Consider the following 20,042-nt stretch of genomic DNA (forward strand, 5'->3'; position numbering starts at 1 on the left):
GTCATTTTATAATCTATATGTAGGTGTGAGATTTGACTGGGCCATTCTAAGACATGGATATGGTTTTATGTCTTTCGTCAATCTGGATGGATGTCTAGTGTTTCTGTAATGCTGGAAGGTGGACCAGACTGATAGATTTTAGACTTTGATAGATTTTTTTCCAGCACTGTCATGAATTTAGCTCCATCCATTTTTCAGTCAACTCAAGAAAGACATGTTGCTGCCACCACTGTCCTTCACTATAAGAAAAGTGTCTTTTCAAGTCACCTGCTGACCTGCCCCGAAGCTGAGCAACATTAAGTTACTGGTTTACTCACAGCCTCCACCAGACTGCTAGCGCTGCCTCTGTTTTGCAGGAAGTGTGAGCAGCTTTCTGCGGGTAGCTGCAGCCGTGACGGTGAGTGGCTACGGCTGGGCAGGCCGTCCTGGCAGTCGGTGTACCAAGAACTCCTCTTCACGGCCCCAGGGATGCTGCCCACACTGCCAGTACTGCGCCAGTCCACCTGAACACACACCTTACACACTTTAGCCTTTACAAAAACCGTAAGGCAACAGCAGAGATTGAGTTTTAATTTTAACAACAGCCAAAAACACAAGTTAATAATATTATTTGGTTTCAATGTATGAATAAAGATTTTTTGTTACAGTTTAAATTTCTAAACCCACACACATTTTCAATTTCTAAAACTCATGAGTTCCCTGGCTGTTTTTAGGACATTGTTTTCAGGGTATCCACAGGTTTAAGTATGTCAAATTTAAGACTTTTAAAGACCTTTTTAACGCCAGCTTAAATTCAATTTAAGACCTAATAGAACTGCAAACCCAGGGACTGGTCAAGCATAGCAAAAAATTTGGAATTTCCTGGGTTTGTTTGTGGCTCTTGGCAGCACTGTTTGTGCTTCTCACACTGCATACGGCTCTATACAAAAATTCACAATAGACGGAAAAAAGCTAGCTAGCTAGCCAGAGTACATTAGCAGCTAGATACTGGTAGCCTCATCCACCTCAAATCACAAAACGCAATATGGATGACACAAGTCTGACAGGAAATTCCATGTCTGAGATGAAAAAGTCCCAGACTTTTTAGACATGTGTGGACCCCCTGATTTTACATTTCACTTCTACAGCAATGCAGACGGTCGATCGGCGTCGACCAGACCTGTATGAGTGGGGTGTAGCAGGGGCCACAGTCACGGCTGATGGGGGAGGCGGGAGGTGTGGCCCACGAGCGTAGCGACCTGGTGGGAGACAGACGTGCGATCCTGGCGGCGTCCAGACCGGCTACCGCCATCACCTGAACGGGAGAGAGGAGACGAAACAGGTTTCTATCGGGGCATCAGCCACATTTCACTCGTTTCCAACTCCTCACAGTACAGGCGAAGGTGTACCTGCTGCTGCACCAGGTGCAGTGGAAGAGCTGTGCATGATGGAGATGGAGGAGCTTCATCTATGCTACTTCTTCTGCGAAGACACTCAAAGCTGAAGGTTGGTGTGTTGCAGGCTTAGAGGAAGCAAGAAGTGAAACTCTTTCAAACTCAGGGTTTTTGAGGCTGACATAGTCAAAGAACATATTATTTATTTTATAATGTCAAATAAAAAAGAGGAAACAATTAAGATTTTATACACAGAATAGTCAAATCAAATATAACATATGCACTGCAATTTACTATAAATTATTTTAAAATATATCAATTCTATAATATTAAGGTACTTGGAGTCAAATGTTTAAGTATTTGCAGATCTAAAAAATGTCAATCACTCAAACAGCTTAATGATAAAAGCAATATTAAAGTGAAAGCAGCTGAACCTTGGGGGGATGGTAAAAACCATCTCCTGGGCGACCGCCGGTCATCCTGGCATATAGGCTGCTTGTCGTCGTCACAGTAACCTTCAGACCCACAGTCGTCCCTGAAATGGTCCAAATCTCCGTCTGCAGCATCATGGAAGTCCGACTTGGATAACCTGTCCTTGGTAAGCATGATGTCGTCTTCGTGAAATTCCTCCCCACTGAAGTATTCCCCAGACGCCCGCTCTTCATCGCTGTCCCTGCCACCTGGCTCCTCTCGGCGAATGGTCGGGTGAAGCGCTCCGCCATTTTTTGACCTGTTAGTAAAATCGCACAGACGTACTGTAATTTGGGTTATTTTAAATTCCACTCATTGTACTGGACCCAGTTTGTTATTTGATTAAAGTTTCTTAGAATCTTTCATCTAGATTGAGTGGAGCCTGGCCAATTCTGGCTTACAGCCCCTCTGCACAAAGCAAATACTGTAGAACAAGAGGCCGATTTTTACCAGGCTAGATTGAGAGCAAAGATGTCAGATTTTATCAGCATGACTCCAAATTGAACCAAAACAGATTTGGCATCAAAAGTTGTGAAGTTGTAAGTTGTATGTCATTTCAGTGGCTGCACTGGTTACATACCTAATATAGGCCTCATAGTAGCGCGTCCTGATCCGTGTAAAGAAGGACGAGGCGATTCAGGCAGAGAAGAATGGTATAAGCAGAGCAATGGAAACGAGAAAATGTGAAAGTTTTACATTTTTTTCAACAGATTCAATTCTGGATTTTTACACAAGAACTGCAATCCGTCTTTGGTAGGTACCTTGACGATTGCACGATCAGAAGAATTCACTCTACAGAATAAACTGGTCATAATAATTTACCTCTTAGATGTATTTTTTAGTTGAGGTCAAAATAATAGTTTTATAAGTCTTAATGATGTTGGACTGCTACTATTTTGACCAAAGCTGTGAATACAGGTCAACTAAAACATAATGCTGTTTCTGTAACCCACCTTGTGGAGTGGGACTTCCACTGCTTGTTGTGCAATCCCCTGCTGTAAGACGTTGATGACTTATTTCTTGCTGAAGACGGGCGACATCTCTGCAATAAACACTTCTGCTGCCTCCCAGAGGACATCGAGAGAAGCGAGGGCACGTTGGCGTTGTTGAGGTTGGCGTTGGAGGGTATTGGGGACTGAGGGGAGGTGGAGTTACAGTGAGGGTAATCGTACAGATGAGGGGAATGATGATGGTTGTAGTGGATGGGTGAGGAGTTCATCTCCGTCTCTCCTTCCTTGTCGCTGCTGCTGGCTCTCCTGCAAATCTGAGTGGGCGCGGCAGAGGGAGTGCAGTAGATGGGCAGGATCTGTAGGGGGCGCTGCGTGACGGTAGTGGGCTGGGGATGATCCATGCCAACGTGGTTAACGTGATTCCCAAAAAGGCCGCCATTGCGCTTTGAGAAAATAACAGACATTAACAACAAAAAACAAAGACCAACAAACCAGATTACTTGATTGTAAATTGACTAATCCACTTTCTCTATTTTGAACAGTCTCAACCAACCATCTTATTTTTTACAATCAGACAAAGCGTACATTAAAACATTAAAGGAGACCTATTATGCTTCCTTAAACAGGTTAGCATATGGGCTGTACAAAACATATTCATTACATTTTTTGCAAACAGACAATATTTTGAATAACAGGCCTCCTTTAGAATACACATGATTTTTATTTGTGTTTTTTACCCGATAAATCTCCTCCTCTTCCTCTGCCGTTCCATCTACAAGCCCCTCCTCCTGTAGGTCACATGATATGGCTCGGCGAATTTCTGGTCCAATGTCGTGAAGGGTGCGCAAGCCGGCCTGCAAAGTACGAACAACTCTGAGATGTGAGAATTATGAATGTAGAGGCTAAAAAGTGGATTTAAATAAAGTTTAAGGAATAGTTTTATAGTAGGTGTGAGTACTATAACTTTAAGGCTACAGTAAAAGTTAAGCCTGACTTTACAGAATCACTTTAGAAGATTAGGAGATAACAAGCCAAAGAATTACTTTGACAAAAAAGACATTCCTGTGTGGGTGTGTTTGTTCGTCATGGAAAATACTGAGTGTTGATATTTGGAAACCTGCTTGTTTCCTCAGATCTGGCTATGTATTTATTGAGATACTTTATTTTTATTGCCACCATCTCCAACAATTAATCTGATTTAAGTAATCAGAGGCATTCAGTCGTTTCCATGGCTCAGCATTACTATTCCACAGTACAACCATATAAACTATTTTAATTGAAAGATTTTATTTCTTCTCTCCTTTTAAGGATAGCATAAAATGTTATGCATTAATAAAAAAAATCAATACAAAAAATTTTGAAAATTGTATGCCTTTAAAAAAAAAAATAATAATAATAATGCAAAGATTTGTGACTGTTTACGTTTTGGCTGTACAAAGATTTTTTTTTTAATGAATGAATTTTCATTAAAATAGTTCATGTTTAGTTTATCATTAAGCAAATAAAAATACCAACAAACCAAAAAAAATCACAATAAGTATGTTTTTGTGTAATTAAAAAAATAATAACTTTGTGACCCACGAGAAAAAGCACCAAACTAAACGCACCAAAACTACCAAACAGGCCACATGATTGTCAGTCATTATACGGTTTTTTAGCCCATTGTTCCAAGGAATCCCAAATCTGTGCAGCTGATCACTGACAGGGAAAGAGTTTCTCCATCGTGAGAATGGGACATGGTGGTGATTGAGGTTCCTCAGAATCTGTCAGATTTTTTTTCTCGTTGTCACGCTATGTTCAAAAGTTCCTTCTCATCCGCATCAGCCCAAGGCAAAAACAAACAAATCTTGTTATAAGACCTAGCCTTCATCATAGTCAGTCAATCATATCCTAGTTACCATGGAATAAGTTTAATGTAGAGTATTGTTTTCTATTTGAGAAAATAAATGTAAGAAATTATTTAATGCCCTAAAAATGTTTGTTTCACCTGAGCAATTAAAACAAAATGGAAAATTATTAAAACAAAAATGTATAACTCCACATTTAAATGTACAAAATGTTCTTAAGTGGGACATTTAAAAAGACACTACATTTAGGAATTCAATTAAATAACGTCATTTTTTTAATTATTTGATTTCTTTAGTCCCCATTTGCAAAAAGTTTGCAAAACTGTTTTTACTCACCTGCAAGGCCAGAGTGGTGTTCTCCCAAGACCTCCTTCCCACCAGACCTTGCTCTTTGCGCCTCTTGAATTTTCTGAAGTAGTCCTGTATCAGGAAGGTGGCATAGAACTTCCCCACTGTTACCTCGTCATCTAAGTGCACAGACAAAACACACCAGAAGCCTCCCACATCAGGACCCAAACACCTCAGCGCTGATATTCTGCTGTAAGCCGAGCCGATTCCAAACACACGACCTTCAAAAATACCCTGGAGTCTGAGAGGGACCAGAAATACAGAAATACAGCCTGAATGTGCCTAATGATAGTCGAAGCCACAGAGTGACGGATGCCAAATACAGAAAGTGTGTGTCTAAAGTTAGAGCCATGTGTTGGGGAATGCCAAGTATGGTCGTGGGTTGGTTCTGACTGGAATCCCATAAAAGAGTTTGTGTTTAAAGATCAACAGGGATTCTTAAACATTTAGCGTAAGATCAGTGCAGGGGTCTGTCATTTTTTTTAAATATGTGACCAGTTGAAGTAAAATCCCACTTTGAGAAGTTTGTGTCCACAGTCTTAATGTGACGCATTCTTACATTGTCGGTTTGAAGCAGACAAACCCATCATACACGCAAAGCTGGTCAAACATTGATCTTATTTTAAATCCACCAATTCTCCCCGAACATTTTGCATGACCAACGACACGCTTCGCTCGGAAGTGTCTCCACAGGAGATACGTAGGTAGCTATTTCTAGTTGTGTCCGGCTGACACTAAAGACGGGGTTTGTCTGTTGTGTTTGTTTCTTATGCTTACAATCTGTGTCTGTAATGAAATATGATGCATTCAGAAATATTAGCAGATTTTAGGCAAAGTTAAATTTAAAATGAGAATTCAGGCACAATGAAGAATGCACCTGGATACTGATGTTTACAATTAGTAATGCTAACATTAAGCAATAAATCAGTTTTTTTTTCAGAACAGCTAAAAAATCCCAATTTAGTAATCGTTTTGTGTTTGTTTAAAAATATCAGTAAAAGCTGGTGTGACTGCTCTCGCACACAGTTGTCCTGTTAATTGCAGTTCTTAAAAATAAATTCGAATCAATTAAATCCTCTACCAGTAGGCGAGAGCTTTATGAAAAACTTAAGACTAGAGGCCAATTAACAGAAATTGCCCGTAAATTGCCCTTTATGCACAAATACACTTAATCATCTCTGAACTATTTAATATTATTAAACACCGAAACGGGGAAACATTTTAGATCCATTCAAATTGTTTTGTACGACTTTCTCCAGTTTTTGTCTTCAAATATATTTGCACTCTAAAGTACTGTCTGTTTGCCATTTAGTTTGGTGGATCCACATTTGCCATTTGTCAGACTCATGCAACCTTTTCAAATTTTTTCAGAACATTTGGGGTTGTACCAAAATGTTTAAACCCGTCTCCAATGTACTGAACTTATTCTTTGTGTACAAAACACTCCAGGAGGATAAGAAAACCAATCGTTGTGGACAATTTCACCAGTCAATCAAGAAATCATGCCTGGAACATTCTACTGCCAAATAATGTACTGTGTTTATACAAAGAAAGATCTAATCATTTGCAAATGCATTTTAAAACTCTCCTGTTGCTTCATGTCATAGAAAAAGACAATTTGTCCGTCATGAATTTAAGAGAAAAAAAAGTTGATGTTTTTTTGGTTTTTTTACATTTCTTGGAGCAACATAATCTGCAGCAGGAAGCGCATGCAACAGCAGAGCACGGGGAAATCAGAGTCGGATCTACACTATCAATCATGACGGTTTGCTGAATGAACAAAGGATGTTCACCCCGGAGGAAGCTGTGACTACAAGCTTGTTCTATTTGCCATGCAGGGAGGCTCATCAGGTATGAGTCTGATTCCTCAGATAAGCTGTTGCTGAAGCAGAATGGGGAGCAGAGCGGAAAAACAAAACGCAGCTGAATCACGGTGGGTGGTAGAGTTCCCTTCAAAGGTTGTTGCCACCTTTCTTTGACCCTCTTATTGCCAGAATGGGGTCAAGCAAAGGTGACACATGGAAGTGGACGCTTTAGGATGGAAGTGTTTGTTACTTGAATAGCTTGAGAAGAAAAAGCGTCTCTACCTCACCTGAAACAACCAGAAAGAAACTTCAAGAGGCTCTGCTCAGAAAAAGAACCAATAACTACTGCAGAAATTAGTATGAGTCCTGTATTTTTAATTTACACTTAAGATAAGCCTTATCTTAAGAAAAAAATATCAGTAGTATTTCAATTAGATATTTTAGTGTAATATGTGCCTTAAAGTTTTAAAGTTACTCATTAAATTCATAGTGAGAAGAGTACATAAGCGACCATTGGTTCTTTTTCTGTACAGAACTTGTTGAAGTTTTTTTTTTTTTTTTTAAAGAGGTATCACTAGTTTCATGCCACCAGACCAAAGCAGAACTACTCCAGAGAGCTCAGGACGGCAGAAAGAGAAGAAAAACAATGCCAGCAACTGAAAGCAGAGAAAGCTGTGGAAGAGAGACACTTTGCAAAAAAAAAAAAACAAGCATAAGCAAAAGAAAAGAGAAAAAAGAGAAAAGGATTCATAAATTAAAGCACAAAAACATGCAGCATAACTGATTCTGACTAACTAAAGCAAACAAAGTGTGGAAGCCGCAAAAACTACTCAGACACAGGAAATCACTTTTAAGCAGAATAACAAACATGGAGAAGTTCCAGACACAGCAGATTTCTAACAGTAAACATTTAAGAGACGAGCTACAATAACCAACAATAAATATATCCAAGTAATTTGGAGCTTTTGATCAATTAAATGAACCCTTGTTTTTTTTATACAGAATTGTAAATGCCCAGAATTGATAAGGCGAGCGGTCAAACAGACTATTAGGATTGTGGGTTTAAAAATGTGTGGTTTCTCTGCAACACGCAGAGCTGTTAAATAATTATTACTGAAGGTATGTTTCTTGAGCATGTATTGAGAAAATTACAGAATCAACAATTAATTTTAACTAGTGACCCACATTTTATTTAAAAAATAACATATGAAAGTTGTTTGCTTCTGTTTCCTTTAATCATATTGCGTTATATTTGTTACTCCCCATTCAATGAATGTCATTATTGTTCCTAACAAATGCCCTGTCTATTTAAAATTTCTTTCAGCCCACATTTCACACATTTGTATGTTTTTACTTGACTGGGTCTCAGAAAGCGTTTTCCTGAGTGTAATGACCACTGACCGCCTGCAGGAGGCACTACTTGATCCAGCAGCTTCATGCTGGTCCTCTTCCAGATCTTCTTGATTACAGCTCTCAGCTCCTCGTTGGCTTGCTCCAAGTTACCTTCAGAGATAGTGAAAATGTTACAGTGGTAATAAATGAGTTAAAGTTACGAACACCGTCTGATGACAGACTCCCAGCTATTGAATTGGGTGGAACTGAACTCCCTCTGGTGGCATAACATGGATCATGCATCTTTCTAAATGAACAACATCATGACCTCTAACCCAACAGTTTTTATATTTGTTGTTATTGTTCTGCCATGCAGCAATAATCAATGAGAAAATAAAATAATAATAATAATTTTGCAGGATTTTGACAACCTGAGCTGTAGACTCACCCTCAGTCTTGATCTTAAGGGCGGTGCGGACTAAAGCAAACAAGGTGGCGTTAAACATGACGGTCCCGTCACTGTTGAGCGGCATGTTCATTGCCACCAGTCGCTGCAGCAGAATTCAAACTTCATATTAATTTAGACGCATCAGTGTAAAGGGAGGAGGGTTTTTTTTCCTGCAAATATGAGATTGTGAGTTGTATAAACCCACCTTACAGGCGACTCTGTGAGGACAGAGTTTGCCAAAGCCCAACGGAGGCTGGATCCTCCTCAACAGGGTAACCACATCAAGATGTTTAATCCTACCCCTAAGAACACATTACGTGAAAAGGAAAGGCTTTAACAGGTTCCAAGAATTATCAAAAAAATAAACATTCAGGAAAAAATTTTAATCAAAATGTTGGTTTTTTTGCCCTTACTTGGCTTCAGGATCATATTCAGACCATATCCTTTTAAATTCATCCAGATGGTGAGGGCCAAGAATGGACCAATCACGAGTCAGATAATCAAAGTTATCCATAATGACCGCAACAAAGAGGTTGATAATCTGAAACAAGAACATCCAGTATTTTTTTAACCATTTCATCAATTGCTTTGCTGTGAAATCTGGATGACTGTTTAGGTCTGTGGTAAACACATGACGGGCAATGGAAATGGTGAGACGTCCAGAGGAGTACCAGGAAGGCGCAGAGCATGTAGAAACTGATGAAGTAGATTATAGCAAAGTTGCTGCCGCAGGTTTTCTCCTCTCCCGGGTTGTAGTCGGACTCCGAGTCGCACAGCTTCCCCGGCAGACAGGCCAGCATGATCTCCTGCCACGCCTCCCCCGTAGCACATCTGACACAGGATAAGAAAAGTGACTTACACAGCTGCTACACATATTTACTTAGCATTGATAATGATTGTGCCAACCAAAGTTGCAAAATGTGCAAACCTGAACAGCATCAGGACGGCTTGGGGAAAGGTTTGGAAGTTGTTGTTGCGGTTGATTTGGGTTCCGTCCACCATTGCTATTTTTCCAAACACCTAAAAGCAGAATCTGCTTAAGTAAGATTCAAAAGCTACAGTAACAGATAGGATCTTTAAAAAAAATAGGGTATTTGGAACTAGCCATGTAGAGGATGAGAAAGTTTTTCCAAACATCTGTCTACATGTCAGACAAGGTTACCTGCATCCCGATGACAGCATAGATGAAGAACAGCATGGCTATCAGGAGGGCAACATATGGAAGAGCCTATTGTGGAATAAAAACAATAAAAAGTATTATTGAGTTTCTTTTCTGCAGCATTGTTAGAGTTTTTGGCTAAGCAAACAAACAAAATACTATGAAGTTACGAATTTAGACACAAATTGCAGAGATATTTTGCATGGCTGGACACATGATAACAGCTTTGTAGCAATAAGCATTCCTGCTAATCTGCGTAGATATGTTTGACTTTTACAAGATCCTAATGGTTTTTCAGAAAATAACTCCTTTTAATTATTTGTATAACCTAGGAAAAATTATTGACTTCCTTTTGCATTCACCTGAGGATTGTTGTAATTTCAGTCTACTGGAGCTGAGGGAGGGTTTAGATAAGAATACAGCGCTCCTCCATTTTCAATGTGTCAAAGGTTTTTGGTCTTAATCTTAAAGCTGAACCAGAAACATTGGTTTCCAGACTGCAGGTGAGAAACTCTGTGACAGTCTAACTCTGTCTAATTAGCACAGAGCAGACTAAGCATACACTGAGCTTCGTTTGATTGCAGGATATTTTTTTTGTTTCTGCGATAGCAGCTCATGTCCACGATTTTCTCTTCTGCTACATTTGCATTATATTGTTTCTACGTCACAAACAGCACTGATTGTGAGATTGCAAATACTTTTTCACAACTCTGCATGCTCTGAGACTTCACCTGGAAAGACTTGATGAAGGTCCACAGCAGAGTCCTGATTCCTTCCCCTCTGCTCAGGAGTTTGACCAGTCGCATCACCCTGAACAGGCGGAAGAAGGTGATGGAGATGCGAGCGCTGTCCTCTGTGTTCTGGATGTGAAGAGGAACCAAGACACCAATAAGCAAACGGCACTAGCTTGTGCCGCAGTATTTGGGGCTTCGCATTACTCATTCATTCATGCAGTCAGTGACACATGCACCCATTCAATATGCATGAATGAACTAAAAATGAGCAAAAAACCAACAAGGAGGTGGATCCAAAAGCTGTTAAGTATTATTGTCCTGCTTTATGACAACAACCAACCTGCATGCAGTCTTACTGAGAGTTACACCGCATAGCATTAACAGACCTGAATGACTTACACACAATGGCTGATTAAAACAGACAGAATATCCCAAAAAATACAGGCTAAACAAACCATGTCTTAAAACTACAACATGAGGATTGGCCTGGCTTTGAACTAGACAACCATGTCACACTTAAACAGAAATGGTTGGCAATCTGTCTTTAAGGACTTTAGTCAAACATTTGTAATGTATAACAAAAACCATCTCTGTGTTATCCTGTGTGCCATCATGCCATGCGCCCGGACAAGATGAGATGCAGGGTCGAAGTGGAACTTATGCCAAAATGCAACAAACCAGAAAGAGCCATAACAAGACTGTGACAGTGAGGAATACCGACAATTCAAACACAAACTGTAATACTTAACTTACAACAATTTCTATAATTCATAAAAGCATCTTGTTGATTTTTAAACAATCTCTTGACAAAAACTGTCACAACAGAACGATGTGGATGCTTTTGCTTTCAGATGACAACAGAGGGATGATGTTCTTGACAAAAGAGGTGGGGCTTATTCTTACCCCTGGATCCTCTATCACCTTGACAACAGGAATGGCTGCCGACTTGAAACCAGAAGTCTAACGTTAATTCGAGTTGCAGCTGCACAGCTTCAAACCATTCTTCACATTTTTACGCTACTTTTGTTTTCTGCAACATCTTTTCACATACATGACAGGCAGAAAACTTTTACAATTTATCTGAGAGAACTTAATCAGCAATGTAGAGCTTCTCATGCAAAAGCTTTGACACATCTAGAGGAACACCGAATATGTAAAAATGCCTTGTAAACACTTTTATTCCCCTTAAACCTTTTCATACTTTGTCTTTATGCACTTAAGTATACTTCACTGGAATCTTAGACCAACACAAAATAATGCCGTGAGGTGGAAGAAAAATAATACATAGTCATTATTGTTTGTTTGTTTTTACAAATTATGTATTATTTATCTGTATGTAGGGGACACAACAATAGTGTGGAAGAATTTGTTCTGTTAAGATTAAACTAAAATGTAACTTTTTTTGTCACTATTTGTGCCATAAGACTTAAACTGCACATGATCCCCATGGAGAAGCATGATGGTGTCAATATCATGATGTTGGGATGCTTTTCTTCAGGATGCAGGTCAGAGTTGGTAAGAGGATGGATGGAGCTATTTTCCTTCTAATTAATAATTATACAGCACTTGTAGTTTATTATGTCAGATTCTATTAAAATCCTATTAAAAGGTCTGAGGTTGTAATGTGGCAAAAGGTGAAAACGTTAATGAGGTGTGAGCAACCTTTACAAGGAATGGATTAAAAAAAAAACCACATGCATATCACAACTTATGAGTAAAAACATTTCATGGGGTAAAAAATGTGAAACAAGACCCAAATTGTGTCCTAGCTTTTGGTCAATAACTAACCCTGCTCTATGTGTCATGAAAGGCAGGCATGCTCTGGTGAAACATTCACAATTCTTTCTGTAGAATTTGTATTTCTACGCTAAATATCGTCTGCAGTGTGTTTATTCCCCCCAACCACTCACTCAGGATAAACCAACATTTAGCTGCGGACAAGCTGGAAGGAAGCATGAAACCAGCGCTAACATGAGTCACAGACCAGGACGTGGAGCGACCTTGCAGCAGCAGCAGCGCTGAACGTTGTTGCTTTTTGAAGGGAATGCAAACAAAAATGCTGATAGCAAGTAAGACAGTTGAGCTCAGCTGCATTCTAAGACAACTGTTCAAAAGAAAAACAACATGGAGTTTGAACAGATGCGCCAACTACTTATTATCGCCTCTCTTTTTAAAAAAAACAAACAACTGAAGTGGATATCTACTGTACGTGTATGTGTGTAGAATCTGTTGCTAACGTTGTGAAAATCCAATGAAAACAAGAAGAAGGTCGTGTTCTTGAATGCAACCCTGATGCTTAAACAAGGCGCTCCTGCAGGGAAACGACACAGAAAAGACGTGTGAGAGATGATTACTTACATTGATCTCAGTGATGGCAATGTCAACCACGCTACCCACAACAATTAAGGCATCAAACGTGTTCCATGCATCAGCAAAATAGTTCTGCAAGCACAGGCAACAGAGACACACAGAAAAGAGGATAGACAGAGACAAAAAGCAGGTTGGAAGAAAAGGTAAGAAAGGAAAGACGTTTGACAGATAGAAAGTACATCAAAAAGTTGAGCTTCAATAAAACAGGATGAAAGTCAGAGTCCTCCTGTCAGAGTTTGTGGGAGCCTTTAAAGTTCAGACAGCAGTTATTGTCAAAAATCCTTTTTTGTTTGTTTACATGAATGCTGAAGCTAAAAGAAGGAAACAGGAACATAGAATAAATCAAAAACATTTTTGGTTTCATAAGTATGGTTTCTGTCACTGAAACTTTTGCTTTTTACAGTGACCGACAATCACTGTAAAAAATATTCAGTGTCAGTAACACACTGAATATTCACGTGAAGGTTAAAGATTCTGACACACAAAAAGCCTTTATGTTTACATACTGGCCCACACAAAGATAGGACAGGAAGGAAAGGACAGGAACAAGGAAACAGGTTTAGGAAGGATTCAAAGGAGAAAAGCAGTAACATCTGGAGGAGCAGGAAGAAGGGCTGACAGAGCTGCGCAGTCTGACGTCTTTCTACCTGGCTGAGTATGATGTCGACTACACTGCCAATCACCACTAGAGCATCGAAGACATTCCAGGCGTCCCCGACATAACCCTGAATATTTGACATACACACCCAGCAGGGGGAGGGGGGGCGGAGCACAAGGGGAGGGAGCATGAGGTACGAGGAAAAGGCAAAGTAAGGGTTGAACATCAGACTATGGGGGGGGGGTGATTATAAAATGTTTTCTAACGGGAGGAAGCAGAGGGGACAAGATGAGACACTTACTCTGGGTTTGAAGGCAACGAGCTTCAGGATCATCTCCACTGTGAAGACTCCTGTGAAGACCATGTTGAGGATGTCCATGGCGTAGTTAAACAGATGAGACTGGCCATGGTGCTGAGGGGAGATAAGCTGACCATTAGAAGCATTCATTTGACATAGTTACAATCACAAACTGACCAATGCAAACGCAAGCACTGAATTTTTTAGGAAATGGTTTTTGTTTTTATAAATTTCACAAAATGTAGAATGTTCTTTTTTTTTTTCAGCCTAAAACAGAAAAGTATATTCTTCTGTTAAAATGGACCAGTAAAAGTCCAGATCTTGTTTTTGTCTCAAGACATAGAAAGCTGCTGGTAAAGACATCATCCAAAAGACTTGCAGCTTTGATTACAGCGAGAAGTGGCTCTACAAAATGTAACTCCTGCATGATGAATACAAATGCATGTTGGAACAAACAACTGCATTTATATGGAGATTAAACATAAAATGACTGTCCACCAATTGGATTACTTCTAAAGTCAACAGGGTGCACTGGAGTTTTATTTATGAGAATCACAATAACCGGGGCAGCATTGTGAAAATCATGTAACTTTTCCTTTTCTGGTTCATAATGTGTTATTTTGTGTTGGTGTGGCACAATGAAACCCCAACGACAAATAATAATTCTTATGGTGGCAATGTGACAAAATGTGAAGAAGTTCAATATTAATTCAAGTGTTTTAAATTAGGATGATAAATCCTACCAGGAGAACTTACCTGAATAGCCAGACACAGCGTGTTGAGAATGATCAGGACAAACATGACGTACTCAAAGCCAGTGGAGTTGACCACGTACCAGAACTTGTACTGGTAGGGATTTTTGGGAATGTAGCGGCGCAGAGGACGAGCTTTCAGTGCGTATTCCACACACTGGCGCTGTAGCGGTGTTCAGGGTGTTGCCAAGGAACAGACAGACAAACAGACTCGTGAGCGAAAACTAAAAGAGTTACCGATTCCTCTGAAGCCGATCTTCTTCAGCAGCCACCGACCTGGTTCTTGTCCAGCTCGCAGTTCTTGTACTCCTTCTCTCCCTGCTCCTGGAAGGTAACGATGACGAAACCAACGAAGATGTTCATCATGAAGAAGGCGATGATGATGATGTAGATGATGAAGAAGATGGAGATCTCGATGCGGTAGTTGTAGATGGGGCCCATGTTCTCCCTGTTAGAGTCGATGGCCTTGTACAGCAGACTGTGGGGACAAACATGATCCAGTTACAACACAGAACACAACCTGCTTTATTCACATAGATATTCCCCTGTGACACATCAGCAGTAACTAGATGAATACACGTATTTAAGAGTGCTTTAACAGTCACCATTAGCTTTGATAGAGCTGTAAATATCACTTTGCTTAGGTTTTTGAACCGACAGTGGACCAATACTCACGTGGGCCAACCCTCAAAGGTGGAGACGGTGAACAGGGCCATCATGGCCATGAGGACGTTGTCAAAGTTGAAGTCACTGTTGTACCAGATCCTCTCCTTCACCATGGGCAGAGCCGTGTCCCCATTGTTGTAAAGAATGTATGTCCCCCTATTTTAAAAACCATCTTTAGACACTTAATGTACAAGCACAACACTGTCCAAATCTTTTAAACTTCTCCTTGTTTTTTACTATTTGCTTCCAGGCAGCAAGATATTCTTAGAATATTTTACGATGGCTTTGATAGTTTTTAAGCTTTCTGAAGGTCTTTCATCATACTTGTTTCAACTTTGGCTGCTTGTCTATTCATTTCCTCTATTTTCCTTTGACCTGAATGTCACCACATGTCCACGGTCTGCACAGACAAGTGTGAGGGTAGATAAGCAGAGGACAAGTAAAAAAAAAAGTCAAGCTTAAAAAACAACTACAGCACTTAAATGATCTTATCTTCAAAATCATAACAATTTTCAAATAACAAAATTTGAGCAAAGACCTGAGACCTGAACGATTCATTAGTCCAGCTGATAATCTAATACAATTGTCAGCTGTTCAGGAACACTGACACTGACAGCCTGTATTATTTAAGGACTTCACAATAAGACGTTTAAAGGTCCAATTTAAAATCGATTCTTTGCCAAGTTCCCTTGACCATGTACCAGGACAGACCTTGACTTTAGCTGCCTTTTATGCCTGAATACTTAATATGTAAGAGTTTTTTGTGTGCTTTTTTTTATTTTTCAAACAAAAAACATTAAAACTGTTTCTAATAAAACACAAAATTATTATGCTAACAATTAGGCAGGAAAAGAGCCAAAAGCAAAATCATATCTTGCTCCTTGGAAGCAAAAGCGAAGTTAGAAGCTGCGACCCAGAAAGAGATGAGAAGAACTAACTTGCACTCATCTGGGCTGGACTTTGCATCATCTGTGCACCGGTAGAATTTACCCTAAAAACAACAAGGGTAACACATCAGGGTTTTACGTAAAATAATATTATGGCACAAATTTCATGCCTGGCTTTGTGCTCTTGTACCTTGAAGAGCTGCACTCCGATGCAAGCAAACATGAACTGCAGGAGGGTGGTGACAATCATGATGTTGCCGATGGTTCTGATGGCCACAAATACACACTGCACCACGTGCTGCAGAGGGACCAAGTTATGAACTGTCAGTTCAAATACACAGCTGCATCAGAAGCAGGGCCACAGGCATTCACAGAGACACTAAGAACACAGGGAGAACCAGACACACTCATGTGGAGAAACACACAGGCGTCAGGCCTCACTGAGTGTTTGTTTTTACTTTCAGGCCTTTGGCTCTGTTGATGGCCCTGAGCGGACGGAGGACCCGCAAAACACGGAGGATCTTCACCACTGAGATAGCAGAGGACCTGGGGAGGGCGGTAAAAACACAACAAAATGAGATAATCTGAAATACTACTCGGCAAATCAAGTAACCTTATTATAATCTATTCTGATTTTCAGGACCAACATGAGAGAAGACACGTTCATGTTCAGCTACAAGAAATATCTTTAGCTAAAACTCAAACTACTCAAATAAACCTACTGACAACATAGGCAAAAATGTGATTTTCACCAAGAAAAGCAAATCATTCATGCAGAGAGATGGGAGGATACATACTGAATACCAAAGGAGACGAGAGACACGCCGACGACCAGCAGGTCTAATAGGTTGAAGTAGTTCCTGCAGAACGCCCCTTTATGCAGGAACGCTCCAAATGCCGTCATCTAAACAAGTAAGAGAGAAAAATTACACCAAAATTTACACACAAAGACACAAACACAAAGCAGAGAAAACAACAGCTTGACCCAGGCTCATTTTTAAACTTAAGAAACAGTAAACAACTTTTTAAAAAATTCTTACATGTTTTATCTGCTGTTGGATAAAGCTGTAGTATGTAACTTTTATAAATAATATATTTTTTACATATTTGTCGAAACTGTCACAATGTCTTGACAGTATGGTTTGAGACAGATAACTCAGCTCCTTTGCCTTCTCCCTGTGCTCCCAGTGCTAACTAAAAATAACCAGTCAGAGCCAGGAAGCAGGTCTTAGCGCTGTCAATCACTGTGTTGTGTGGTGCTACTCATCCTCCCTTTCCTCCAGTTACATAATATTATTTTTAAAGCACATTTAGTATATTCCACTTTTTTTCTTATTAGATTTATTCCAAACTGAATGTGAAACTGAGTAACTGATTTTTTTTGTCACCACTCATTGTATTTAGAATAATCTAAATGAATGTATCGTTGATTATTACAATTTTATAATTAATCCTGTAACCAATTGCAGCAAGCAAGATATACCAAGTTAATAAAAAGTTATACTATTATACTACAGTCTAATAGTTTTAAGTTGTTTTATAGGGAACTTTTTAACAAGAAGCCACATAAAGTTCAAAAGATCCACTCTGCTGATTTCTGCAGGTTTTTGAAGCATAGAGTGAACACAGCACAGTGTTGCTACAGCTGTTGCTACACACTGCTGGTCAGCTGAGCCAATGAGGGATACTACACTTTAAAAAAAAAAGAAATTTGGCTATTGGAAATTGTTTCTGGTTGGGAAACTACAGTTCTGTGAAATAACATTTGCAGCCTCAAAGACTTCCTTGTTTTAGCTTTTTTGAAACCCTGATGTGTTTCACATCATACAAATTCTATTATCAGACTGAGATAATTTCAATAAATAATAAAACAGTTTTCAAATTATGATTTTTTTCTATTTATTGAGGATAATTTCCCTCGTTGTTGAATCTTGAGTTAACTGTGATTAAGAGTTGGGGTCAACCCCTGTGTTATCTGTAATATCACTGTTTCTGTAGCAGCATTTTTTCCCCATAAAGTTAATCAGATCATGTTGTACGTTTTTCGCACTTTTGTGTAAATACTGTGAAGCCTTGAAATTTTTGAACAGGTTTAACATACAGTGAAAATTTCATTCTGGTCCATGCTTTATCCACTTGGCTAAACAAATGCATTTAAATTGAAAACATACAGATATGCATGCATGTGCAGTTCTGCACACACACTCTGACAGACACATGTGAGCTACAAACAATGCAGAATATTGACACATGACAAGCAGAGCAGAAGTCCTTACATTTATTCACTACACAGATTAATCCTAACACTGCAACACACACATCCTGTTTTGGGCTATTAATCTAAAGCCTTTGCAAAGGAGAGTTACCTGACATGCAGCGAGGAACGAGATGGGGGAAAGGACTGAACAGTAACTGTGATTACCGTAGATTATCTCTGAATGTTGAATCATTAATTTTATTATCTGGAGAAATGCTAAGCAAAAAAAACCAAAAAAACATTGACTCTAATATTTAGTCAGGCGGTAAAGTAATTCAGTGCTACTTCATTGTTACAAAAAGTAAAAAACTACTATAATTTACATTTTTTTTGTTTGTTTTTTTTAAACGTTGAAAACTGTAATGTTGAATTACTGAAGCGATTTTATTCTGGAGATCTTTACTTACTTCTACACTTACGGCTACCCCTGATAAAGATGTAAAAATCCTGAAAATAAATGTATTTTCCTTCAGATATTCTCATAGTCATTCATTTTTCTTAATAATGTTTAAAATTAAATCTTAATTTGAGACAATAATTAGAAAAAATACCACATAAATGTTTACTTTTTTTTTTGCAACAGTGGGAAAATGAATCAGACTCTCAACAATTTATCCTGTGGGGAGCATATACTGGAAAATAAATGTATCTGTTATCATTTTCGTAGCATATCATGTCATTTTTAGACAGAGTATCTGGAAACTTTTAATTAAATCTAAAATTTTCTGATATGTATGATGCAACAAAAAAGTATTTTTGGCCATTTTTCTTTTCCATTAAAAAATAGCTACTTGTTTAAACGTGTGCTATTGTCACAGTGATTTTGTTCTGACATTAACAGGCTAATAACTGGAAATGCTCAAGATATCGCTGTGACATATCGAGCTATCACAGAGAGGTCGGTGTAAGGAAGACAAATTAATCTCTAGAACTGCAGCAAAAAAAAATCTTGCAGTCACCCAGTCTCTATTACTATTAACTTAGTTCAGTGATTTTGTGCACATCTTAATCAGGGGTGTTAATAATTGTGGACAGCGCTGTGGATAGAGATGATTAGGAAACATTGGCCATAAAGCAAATCATGTTTTTGACAAACAAAGGGACAAAAACTGACATAAAACGTGTCGTAGTGCTGTGACGACAAAACGAGCAGGCAGCCATTACTTTCCTAACATAAAAATAAAACGACGGGAGGAAGGACATTTGCAGCAAGCTGAGAGGTGCTGTTGAGGCGGCACGACAGTCGCCGTTGTTTACCTTAATAAGGATCTCAAATGTAAACATACTAGTGAAGACATAGTCTGCATAGCCTAGGATCTGAGAAGGCAATCAGAGTGACATAAGCACGCAGGGTTACTGAAGCTCTACCCAACACAGCACAGCACAGCACACACAGGACATTTACCTTCAACAGGATCTCAACAGTAAAGATTGCGGTGAAAGCATAGTCAAAATAACCAAGTATCTGCAAAAAGCAATGCACAAGTTCAAGTCATTGCAGGTCAACACACAAAGTGGTCTATTAAACACTTGTTGCTGAAAGATAATGTTGTTTAGACACATACAAAACAGAAGCAAATCCCCACAGAGTGAAACTGAACTGGGTAACATTTGAATGTAGAAGCTGTTTTTGTGATCAGTCACTTCATCGGTCATAGTGTAAAGGATATTTGAAATGTCTTGCTGCTGAAATGTGCTATACAAATAAAATTTGATTGATTGATTGATTGATTTTGATAAAGTTTGG

The 20,042-nt window shown here is 39.1% G+C and overlaps 1 protein-coding gene across 14 annotated transcripts in view; it reads right to left on the minus strand.

Annotated features, from left to right (window-relative positions):
* cacna1d (calcium voltage-gated channel subunit alpha1 D) overlaps window positions 1-20,042 on the minus strand; it is a 72,096-nt gene that overhangs the window by 4,819 nt on the left and 47,235 nt on the right. For 3 of the 14 annotated variants that reach the window (XM_023330415.1, XM_023330393.1, XM_023330398.1), the window contains 29 exons: window positions 19,701-19,760; window positions 19,553-19,612; window positions 16,836-16,942; window positions 16,497-16,584; window positions 16,229-16,336; window positions 16,090-16,142; window positions 15,161-15,307; window positions 14,762-14,963; window positions 14,490-14,648; window positions 13,737-13,847; window positions 13,485-13,562; window positions 12,826-12,909; window positions 11,371-11,412; window positions 10,465-10,593; window positions 9,737-9,802; window positions 9,503-9,594; window positions 9,246-9,405; window positions 8,988-9,115; window positions 8,780-8,876; window positions 8,575-8,677; window positions 8,196-8,297; window positions 4,978-5,108; window positions 3,532-3,648; window positions 2,798-3,237; window positions 2,425-2,451; window positions 1,808-2,103; window positions 1,389-1,501; window positions 1,160-1,294; window positions 318-503 (listed from right to left, as the gene is read on the minus strand). In XM_023330415.1, the coding sequence (XP_023186183.1) occupies window positions 318-503; window positions 1,160-1,294; window positions 1,389-1,501; window positions 1,808-2,103; window positions 2,425-2,451; window positions 2,798-3,237; window positions 3,532-3,648; window positions 4,978-5,108; window positions 8,196-8,297; window positions 8,575-8,677; window positions 8,780-8,876; window positions 8,988-9,115; window positions 9,246-9,405; window positions 9,503-9,594; window positions 9,737-9,802; window positions 10,465-10,593; window positions 11,371-11,412; window positions 12,826-12,909; window positions 13,485-13,562; window positions 13,737-13,847; window positions 14,490-14,648; window positions 14,762-14,963; window positions 15,161-15,307; window positions 16,090-16,142; window positions 16,229-16,336; window positions 16,497-16,584; window positions 16,836-16,942; window positions 19,553-19,612; window positions 19,701-19,760 (3,621 nt within the window). The remainder of the gene's footprint in view (window positions 1-317; window positions 504-1,159; window positions 1,295-1,388; window positions 1,502-1,807; window positions 2,104-2,424; window positions 2,452-2,797; window positions 3,238-3,531; window positions 3,649-4,977; window positions 5,109-8,195; window positions 8,298-8,574; window positions 8,678-8,779; window positions 8,877-8,987; window positions 9,116-9,245; window positions 9,406-9,502; window positions 9,595-9,736; window positions 9,803-10,464; window positions 10,594-11,370; window positions 11,413-12,825; window positions 12,910-13,484; window positions 13,563-13,736; window positions 13,848-14,489; window positions 14,649-14,761; window positions 14,964-15,160; window positions 15,308-16,089; window positions 16,143-16,228; window positions 16,337-16,496; window positions 16,585-16,835; window positions 16,943-19,552; window positions 19,613-19,700; window positions 19,761-20,042) is intronic. The other 11 variants (XM_023330455.1, XM_023330442.1, XM_023330427.1 and 8 more) reach the window with 8 other exon arrangements.

The sequence above is a fragment of the Xiphophorus maculatus genome, chromosome 1 (assembly GCF_002775205.1).
Source record: "Xiphophorus maculatus strain JP 163 A chromosome 1, X_maculatus-5.0-male, whole genome shotgun sequence".
Lineage (NCBI taxonomy): Eukaryota > Metazoa > Chordata > Actinopteri > Cyprinodontiformes > Poeciliidae > Xiphophorus > Xiphophorus maculatus.